Source organism: Corvus kubaryi, unplaced genomic scaffold (assembly GCF_017639235.1).
Source record: "Corvus kubaryi isolate FWS band 111438036 unplaced genomic scaffold, C.kubaryi_AGA036_p1.0 129, whole genome shotgun sequence".
In the NCBI taxonomy this organism is placed as follows: domain Eukaryota; kingdom Metazoa; phylum Chordata; class Aves; order Passeriformes; family Corvidae; genus Corvus; species Corvus kubaryi.
In genome coordinates, this window is record NW_024580664.1 from 932735 (window position 1) to 943101 (window position 10367).

General features: G+C 36.2%; 1 protein-coding gene across 15 annotated transcripts in view; it reads right to left on the reverse strand.

Annotated features, from left to right (window-relative positions):
• NR2C1 (nuclear receptor subfamily 2 group C member 1) overlaps window positions 1-10367 on the reverse strand; it is a 54310-nt gene that overhangs the window by 31661 nt on the left and 12282 nt on the right. For 9 of the 15 annotated variants that reach the window (XR_006015634.1, XM_042025761.1, XM_042025786.1 and 6 more), the window contains 2 exons: window positions 8584-8659; window positions 3973-4080 (listed from right to left, as the gene is read on the reverse strand). Coding sequence is in view for 14 of the 15 variants with exons in the window: in XM_042025761.1 (XP_041881695.1) it covers window positions 3973-4080; window positions 8584-8637 (162 nt within the window). In the remaining variant the exon portion in view is untranslated. The remainder of the gene's footprint in view (window positions 1-3972; window positions 4081-8583; window positions 8660-10367) is intronic. The other 6 variants (XM_042025808.1, XM_042025828.1, XM_042025835.1 and 3 more) reach the window with 1 other exon arrangement.

Genomic DNA, 10367 nt, shown 5'->3' on the forward strand with positions numbered 1-10367 from the left:
TAATTTCTCCATCAAAATGCCTATGTGAAAAACTCCCTGATTTATTCTGGAGACTAAGGAAAATTATCCTACAAAGACTGTTTCCTGCAAGCTATTTTGAATTAGAGCTCAATAAAAGAGCTCCTATTAACTTGTTTTTTAAACTATAGCCAAACATTTATGTTTACCTACACATACCCAACATTCCTATTACGGATATGAATTTTATTTTTATTACAGATGACATTTAGTTCATTGTCTAACACTTACCATAACTAGTTCCACAGTAATTGGGGTGTCAATATTAATTACATTTCCTAGGTGAAGAACCATGGCACAAAGAAACAGAACGAGGCATAATTTCACAGGAGTTTTTTTCAGCTTTGCTATTGCACCTTCACAACAGGCTTATTACTTTCTCTAAATGCTCAATACCTGTGTATAGTTTACATTTTAAAAAGATAAGCAGTGATGAGTATCCAATTTCAGCAGTTATAATGCAATATTGCCACTTTCAAATATTCAGAAATAATGAGTTTCAAAATACACAAAATGATTGTGTTTCCTTCAGGTGACTTTGTGCTCTTAACATTTTAATGGATCAAATTTCAATTCTTTTTCTCTGCAAAATATGATTAAAAGCTTCTCTAAGAGAAAAGTGCCAGTAAAATGATAAAATTCTAAATGCTAAAGAACAAAAAATATGGGATTTGGGGTGTAGGGTGAGAAGACAATGCAAAAACATGACAATAATTATCAACATGATAAATTTTCTGTTCAGTTTTTTCATATATCCACACATCTGGGACCACAAATGGCTATAGCAATCCCTTATTTCTTCTTTAAATTCCTTTATGTTGGTTCTGTATTCTTTAGAAGGCAAACTTCCTTGCCATTTTCGTTTCCTTCTTTCCTTAATTTCCTTTTCCTTGTTCCATTTACCTTCATTTACAATCTTTATTTCTCCTGTGTAAGTTTTGGCTGTTTTCAAAGTAGCTGATATTCCATTCCCCTTCTTTCCAAACACATCTATTTTATTTAGATTAGGAGCAATCCAATGTATATTATCCTCAACAGGGTGCATAGATGTACAAAAGCCAAACAGAACACTCTGCTGTTTTTTGAATTTCCAGACCTGCTCTTCGAAAGACACTCTTATCTAAAATTTGTCTCCCTATCAAATCTTAAAAGTGCAACTGTGTGTACCCCAAAAAAGGTATATACTCCATCTAGTTAGGTTTATACAAAGTAAACTCAAAAACCGGCATGCCCCAAACAGTGAAGACACGAACTTGAACTACAGCTGAAATTTTGGGATATATATACTCAGTTATCTTTTTTCCTATGGTAGTCCAGCTGTGTAATTAAGAAAATATATGTACTTGTAGATAAATACGGCAGGACAGTAGGCAAAAGAACCACTGCTACTTCACACAATTCACTTCACCTTCTATTTAACAAATAAGAGTCCCAACTCTTCAAATGGGTTCCTGCAATTCTAGGAGGATGCCCAGGCAGTTTTCACTACATGATACAGTGTTACGTTAACATTCATACCAAGCTGTTCAACCTGCACAAGTGGCTTCTGCAGCTGACAAGCATTTGACAGAGGCATAAGAGAAAGCAGTTTAAACAATTAAGCACATTCTGTCTGCAGCTGACCTCTTATGGCCATACACCTGCAAAAACTCCACCTACATTGCAATGGGGACACTGAAAAGTGGAGCAGTTCACCATAGTACAACAACCTGCAATACCTAAATGTCAAGGTAAGAGAAAAAAATAATCAGAGGGAAGAAAAAAAGCACGTATCTTCTGAAGAGAATCCATCATGACTCAGTGACAACACACTATCTTTCTTAATAATCTGAAACTCACTATTGCTAAAACGATAATGTTATAAAACAGGAATATATCAATTCAGGATTGACTGCATAAATATACACTACCCTCATGTACTTCATTTAAGCACCCTGATGATAATGGAAGATATTACTTTCCTTTATTGCTTTTAAGCCTGGTCTGTTAACAAGTTTTGACTTCCATTTGAACATCATTTCAATGAATTAAACACCTCAATAACTGTGTGTTCCTATTTTAGGAAAAAGAAAGTGTCTAAACACAGACAACTAATACACCTGTTTAGAACAGCCAGTTTTGTGCAAAAATGTCTGTTGAAAAAATGTGGCATTCAACTTTTCTCCCAGAAGAAACGCTAGCATTCCCATGAAACATGTTTTAAAGAACCTTTTACTGAGGATTTTTTATTTCAAGATTCCAGATAATTAAGTGCATTTAATAATAATAAAGGAAAAAACACTTATTGGAAATATATACTTAAAATTATTCAATCTAACAGTTATGGTGGACATTTCACCGAGTTACACTTATTCCTACAAACTACTTTGCTCTTCACATAAATTCTTCTCTGAGCAAAGTTTTTACTACTGTTTGATACTGGTGATATGTTTGTAGATGTCTCTTGTAGGAAGGATGCCACTTGACTAAGTGTTGTTCCACACATATCAAGAGACAACAACTGAAGTGTTACCATCAATTTTGAAGACAGAATTAATGAGCATGATGCAAAAAGACAAGGGACAAAGTAGCTGGGTTAGAAACAAGTGATCTTCCATCTACAGAAGATGTGAAAAACTACATAAAAGTCCCTGTCCTCAGAAATACAACTATTCTACATTCATTATATTTGCAGTAGCTACAGTGCCTAACCAAGAGCAGGTCTTCCCCCACAAAAAAGTTGTCACAGAAAGGTTAGAAGTCTGCCACTGGATGTGAACCAACAGTACTGTTCAACAGTAAAGGCTCATGGGCTTGTATGTCCGTGTCTCACATTCTGATACTGAAATTGTATCTAATGGCTTCACACTAAAGGGATATTATAGCACATAGGTGTTGATGATGAAAATCAAAGGTAAAGAGATGATGGTTAATTGATGAACACAAATTAGTTAATAAAAGGTACAGCTGTACACGAAGTATAGAAACAGAGTGGAGGTAGCTGAAAGAATGAAGACCTCCTGGATAGGTAAGACAGCCACCACAACTAGAGCACAAGTGGGTGGTAATAAATCTTTAAAAACCCCATCATGTATGTGGGACAGTTGTGAAGAGCCTTGGAAGGTTGAAAGCTTCAACACAATGAACCAAAACAGGAAAAAAACAGACGACAATGTTTTAGAGTGAAGCCAGTAAAAGGAAAGAGCAGCCAAGATTATACTAGTAGCTGGCTCACTTAAATGTGTGGTTTTATATGAACAACATATATCTGGGAGTATTTTTTACATTTTTTCTGCAGTTGATATTTTTCTCTAAGATGAAAATTAAAAATAAAACGTTTCCAAGGACTTGCAGTGACTTTTAAGGCATAAAATATGAAATTTCATTCCCCAATTCTTCCTAGTCTCCATATACACATTTCTATGTTGATTTAAGTACCTACATTGCCAAGAACTTCATATCCTCACTTCAACTGGAGATTATTACCTGGGAAGGCTATGGATTATAATACCAAGACATACAACATGGGTTGGGACAATCAAAAACCAGCATCCTTCTCAGACATTAAGTTTCCCTGCACTTTTTCATGACTTCAAAGTTACAATGCAGTATTTCACTCCCTGCTTCTGCTCCAAAATGAAGAAATCCTCCAACTTAGTTGAACTACCACATCTACAAAATATCCAGCTTTCAAGGAATCATTTCATTACAGTATTGCCAAAAGTTTTTTTCTGTTCAGTGATTTAATATTTTTGTAATGGGAAAATTCTTATGAGGAAAAAAAAAAAGGAAAAAAGAAAGGGAAGATTGGAATGATGTTTTATTCCTGTTCATATAGAAAGGGTCTCTGCCATCCAAGGCTGAATATTTACATGAAAGCAAGTAACATGATGCGAACAAAAAAGAATTGCATGTGAAAACTGGCAGAAGCAAATAGCTCATCTCTGCTTCTAAAATGCATCAGGTGAAGCATACCTGTATACGCTGTGATAAAGAGAGGCCTGAATCTGCAGGGACGATCTGTATTCGTTGTGGTGTCCCATCCATTAGTGTTTGTGTAACAGCTTCCTGGGAATGTGTAACCTAGAAAGAAGAAACAAATGTAATGGACTGACAATGGATATACTATTTTAATGGATCCACTACCTTAATGGATTAAACCTTATGGTTTCTCTGAACAAGGCCATGGAAAGTCTGACACTCTTATTCTATAAAGAATGCAAATGCTTGTAATCTAATTCAACACCTTAATTTTTCTAATTAGAAAATTTGCCTTTAAACCCATTCTGAAATACCTTCCAATGTGAAATTTACAAACACTTTAAGTAAAGTGATTAATTGTCAACAAGTCCATGTATGTCAATCCAACTGAATATTTACCACTGTTGATGTTCATGAGACACAATATCTATCATCACAGCTGTGCTATGTTTGCACTAAATGTACTTTAATGGCTTGCTTGAAATGACAGAAGGTTTTCTTGTATGGAAACACAACAATTGGCAGTTTCAATTCTGTTTTTCTTTTAAAGAATTCTATACTGAGGAACTATTAACAAAGGTAGAGAAAACTAATAAATTGCATGAAGTTGGCAAGCAGCGTATCATATTAAAATCTCTGTGTGAATGCTCTTAGATACAATTCATGGAAGTGTTTTAACAATTATCAATATTTTTAAAATTCTTCACATCCTACAGGCAACAGCATATGGGGGAAGGTATTATTCACTACATTACCCGTCAATAAAAATTAAGGAGAACTGCCATTTGTAGCAGCTTGATCAGAAAGGTCAGATTTTTTGCAGCACAAAGAGAATTTGTCTTAACAGAGTTTACAGATGCCTTCAAATTGAAATTTTTGTCTTAAATTCCCAGGTAACTCCAGAACATTTTTGCAGTTCACAAACTGCCTGCAACATCCTGCAAATCTGTATTAATAATAATTCCCAGTATTTACACCATTATACAAATACTCCTCTGCACCTGATTCCCCCTCTGCCCCTTCCAATTAATACAGAGAATATATATGTATATTGCAGTAAAGTTACTGTTTCGTAACAGGTTGTGAGGGTTTTTTGGTCCTCCTGGACTAGCTTCCTGATTTTGCAACCATACCATCATCTAAATGCTAGTACCAGCACACAAAAGAAGGTCAGAACATGCAGCTGGAGTCAGTATGAGAGGGGTGGTCGGTAAGACTTCATCTTACAGCAGAAATACAAGCTCCTATCAGCCTACGTTGATTTTGAAATTTTGCCCAAAAAGGTGTTACTTTTGGTAGCAGTCTCATAATCTACTTGCTCCTCTCCCCTCAGTTTGGTAGGTAAAACTCTCTGATTAGTCATTCCGTGATCAGGAATAGGACACTGATGCAGGTTGAAAAGCAGCCCAGCAAACAGACAAACAAAGGCTATTATTAGCACAGATCAAACCCTCAGTCCAGATCTCCACAATGCTCAGAAGCAGATGCATCAGAGCAAATGAGAGAGGTTAAGCTGCTGGGGAGATTGCTTAAGCTGCCAGCACCACCAAAAGAAATGCTTGTCAAACTACTGCCCAAGCCATTTCTGGACACTGCTTTCTAAAAATACCTGAGTTTTCTGAGTACAAGTACTTTTAAACAATTCATCCACTTCTTTGCTTAAGTAAAGAACAAAAAACTGCTCATTACACAGCAGCGTTTTCAGTTCAAGAGAGGTACTTTCAAGCACTAAAATTCTGCATCAGCCTTTCAAAATGACAGGTACACGTGGTGATTCAGAAGTGATTAGAGTTCTATGTGCATTTATCTTTGCTTTACAAAATAAGCTATGTATTACAGAATTGCTTTACATTTGCTCCCTTAAAATGTCATGATCCACGCTGTGTAAGGTAAAACTGCTCTTTAACCCCACAAAATATCAGCTTGACATTTTTGCTTCTATGCAGAATACAAGTTTTTTATTGCAAGTAAGAGTAATTGCAAAATTTGTTAAAAATTGTATTTTATATTATGTGTGTGACAGACTGTTTCAACAACTATGTAGCTTTCCTCTGTTACAGTAAACTGGCAGGACTGGGGAAATGAACCACCATATACTCAGTGTTCCCAGCCACAGATTAAAGAAAGAAGAATTCTACAGGCTCTTGGCAGGTAGCTTCCCCAGAGGAATCAGGAAATGTGATCTTGATGTAGAGATAGGAATTATCTCACACAGAGCAAAAGATGACTAGGAGATGGCAGAGTCCGAGAAACGATAATCACTGCACAGTACCCATATGGAAAGGGTTATATTTTGCTTAATGTTTTGCTTTTATGCAAAAAGTCCTAAATCAACAAAAACACATTTGTGAACACCATTGTAAAATTGTTGCAATAATTTTGTGATTTAAAATCCTTCATGAACAACAATTAATATTAAAAAGAAATCAAACTCTATGTCACAAAAGACTTCTGACCATTATTTCGATGAGACACAGAAGCATTTTCCATTCTCCTCCATACTGGAACACCTTCTCCTTTCAAGTCTTTTTCCTTTCAGGTTCTACTCATGTAAATTTTTCTTGTAAATTCAATTAAAACTACTTCAACATTCAAGAGAATTATAAATGCTAGCAAAAATACTGCTGAAGTTCTCTAGATGTTAAACTATGATTTTTCAGTGCTTACGGTGATTAGGAATGCCACCAGGCAAGAACAGCCTGCAGGTAGGCAGGAACATAAGTTATTGCATGAAGGCCCCTGGGAGACTGCTTTCCTTGCTGACTCCACCTTTCAGGCAGCACACTCATGCATGGCATGCACCTTTGACAGTAATTTTGGCTAAAGGAGTCCCAGCTTGCACTGCCCTTGGGGATGCTTTTCAGTCCTTCCAACCATGTGCCTGGTTGGACTGCAACCTGGACAAAATAAGGACACTGATCACAACCAAGAGGGAGATGACCTTCCTCCACTATGCTGTAATTTACTTTTTTTCCTAGTTTTGTCCACCACATGATGACACAGAGAGCTTACATGAGCAAGACTAGCATAGCATGAGAATAAGTAGCTAAGTGAGGATTGGGGAATGCTTAAGCTGCACTGCTCCCAAATACGGTGTGACCATCACAGACACAGTAAAACCTTGTGAAAGGACAAATCCTAATCTACACTGCTGACAAAACAGCCTTGAAAACTGTAGAGCTGTGATTTCACCATGAACAGGAACAGCCAATAGCTCTCTGCAGCACTGCACCTTCACTCTGTCTGTTTTCTCCCCTGCCTTCCTTTGGCTACCAGCCATCTCCTCTGTGCTGGCTCTGGTACTCATTGGAGCCTTCTCAGACCCTAATCAATGCTAATCCAGCAGAAAATCTCCCAATTGTTTTGGCTGGGTTATTAGCTTTCTGTTGTTGGGAAAATTAATAAGGAAAGAAACAGAAAAAGGACCCTCTCTCTCCCATGTTACTGAGATATTAAGTTAGCTCAGTGCCTCCTTGAATCACATTATGAAATTGAGAAACAACCCCCACAGAGGCTAAACACCATCATCACACCATCCTCTGAGTGGAATGTACACTCCAGCTAGCTTTGACTAGCCTTGTGCTGTCAAAAAGAGACAAATTTAAACAGGAAATACAGCCCTATTTAGACCTCAACAAAGAATTACAGTCCCAAAACAAAACTGCATTAAACAGGTGTTCTCATCTAACAAAGAGGACAAGTAATAAAAAGAAAACCTCATACATCCCATAAATCACTTAAGTCCTTTTGAGATAGCCGTAGCAACACTCAGATGCTACAAAATAAAAGCTGTGAGAATTTATTCAGAATAGAATTAACCACCCCATCCCTCACTCCAACTTTTCCATCTGAAATCAAGGCTGAGAGGAAATAAAATTACTTGAGAAGTAAGTCTGTGTCTAGACAAGAAACCAAGAGTGGATATTTCAAGCTAAAATATAACATATATTTAAGATAAATAAATTACTGCCTCTATCTAATTTAAAAGGGTGCTAATTTTAAATATTCTATGCTATGCTGAAACTTTCTAGATAACTATGTATACTCATATCCACACTCTCAAACTATCTGTGCATCTGTGGCAGTTCTCTGGCTGCAGTACACAGATTCTGCACACAGGTCACAAAAATTGAAACTAGAAATCTGTAGAAACAGTTCAGTCTTTCTTCTGACACATAGCAAGCACATATATCTGAAAGCGAAGAACGTGATAAAACTTTAATAGTGAAAACAAAACTGACAAATGAATTGCATAGTTGTAAAGTAAAAGCTGTGTCCTGACTTTTGTAACTAAAAGTGAGTAAAACATTACACAACCAGATGGCTCTCTGAAAACCACTACAGGCCCAAAAAGCAGAGCTGAACAGCTACTGACTTACTGGAAACACTGCTAGATTTTTCTTAATTTCTGTAGGGTGGACTTTGGCAAAAAAGACTTTGCAGCATAACTTTAAAATGGACATAGTAAGTTTTTCTGCCTTCCGAGGGAAGTGTCCAGAAGTCTTGTCTGTACTAAAAATTTTCTCTGCTAATTTTGGTTTTTACATATCAGTCTGTATATTTTATTATTCAATTTCTCTTAAATAGGACTCAAAATTTATGTACCTCTCCCATTTGCTGTTCAAAAATTTGATGGGCCAGTTCCTCTATGGTTGCCATGATCTCTAATCACCAGAATTTCCTGTCAAAGAAAGGAAAGAAGATGCTTAACATCTGTAGTTTCAAAAGTAAAAATATCTTGGGGAAAATATAGTTCACATAAGTGCGTTCACAGTTTTATAAAGATGACATCCCTGCAAAATTTAAAGTTTGATTATACATAAAATTAATTCTATAAAAATAATTAATTTGCTATTTGAAAACTTTGTATTGTTTTATTTGAATAACTCACACAAAGACTTCCTATTTTTCCGCTTCTGCTTTTCCAACAAGCAGTAAAATCACTGTGAGAACAGAAGTCTTCTACTGACCATGACATCAGTAGGGACATATTTAACATCTTAAAAAACTGGAACACAGACAGTTTTGTTAATGCAAATCAAGAGGGGCAAATCTAACCTCTTCTGAACTCTTTTAGATTTTTTTAGTATTAACAGGAGTGCCCGAAGGTCAATTTCGTAACTAACAGGAGGCAGTACTTGGGACACAGAAAATACGTGTTTAAAAAAAAAGATGCTGTTTCGTTATCACCACTGTAGCTACAACATATGCCCAAATCTTCATGAGAAGAATTTTGTGGGATTTAACAGACCCTACTACATGAATGCAGTATAAAGGATTCAGATGCATGCCTTGTTTATTTGGCAAGGCATGTATTATATTACTGATATACAAATATTCACTAGACAGTACTTTAAAGGAACATTCACAAATTATGAAGCACCATATAAACAATTTTACTGACAAAAGCTAATTAAAAGCACTGCAATACCTACTTCTTGTATGAACAAAGACAGTACTCTCACACTAATACTGGTTTTCATTCTTTAACTTCTCTGGAACTCCTAGGAATTACCTCCTCCTCAGTGAATCTCTAAACCTCCCCAATGAGCCATGCAAATAAAACATTTAACTAATTTTTAACTCAAATTTAACTCAAGCTATTTCTGCTCTTAAAATTGGAAAGAGAAATCTTTCTCAACTAGCACAAGAACTGCAGGCCTTGAAGGTGTGCCCAATGGTATATACTAAAACCTAATTAATGTGCGAAAGGGGAAATACAGAAATATTTGGGCACTGTACACCATTCTTAATCACTTACTAGCACACTGCATTATTAGTTAAATTAGGACAAAAGATGACAGACACGCATATAGAGATATGATTCTAAAGCTTATGCTGAAAAGCATTATCTCCTAGGAAGATCCAGTATCAGCAACCTTCCATGAGCATTCTATCAGCCCACTTCTGCATCCAGTGAGCTGCAGCACAATCACTATTCAAAGAGCACTTGAAATTTTCAAGATAGGCAATGTGTCTTATCCATGTTTTCTTCTTTTAAATAAAATACTAGTAACAAAATATTGCACTGTTTATATATACAATGCCAGAAATGAGTGCTACTTCATTACAAAATAACAAAAAATGGCTTTGAGGAATTAATTTGCACCAGCTAGTTAGTTCTCCTACATCAGATGCAACTGCCCTCACAGTCGAGATGTATTAGTAAAACAACTTAGCTTGAAAACTGAAAGTGATTTAAACTGACATGTTTTACCTCGGAGTAAAGCAGTGAAGGAATACATATGTATTCAACTATGATGCACCAGTCATAGGGAAACTACCTCTCAGAGAGGCATAAACCATTAGCAGTGAATTTCTGAAACTTATCTAAAAGAGACTCATTTGGACTACACTTGCACGAGCATAGGACCTCAAGTACACAAACA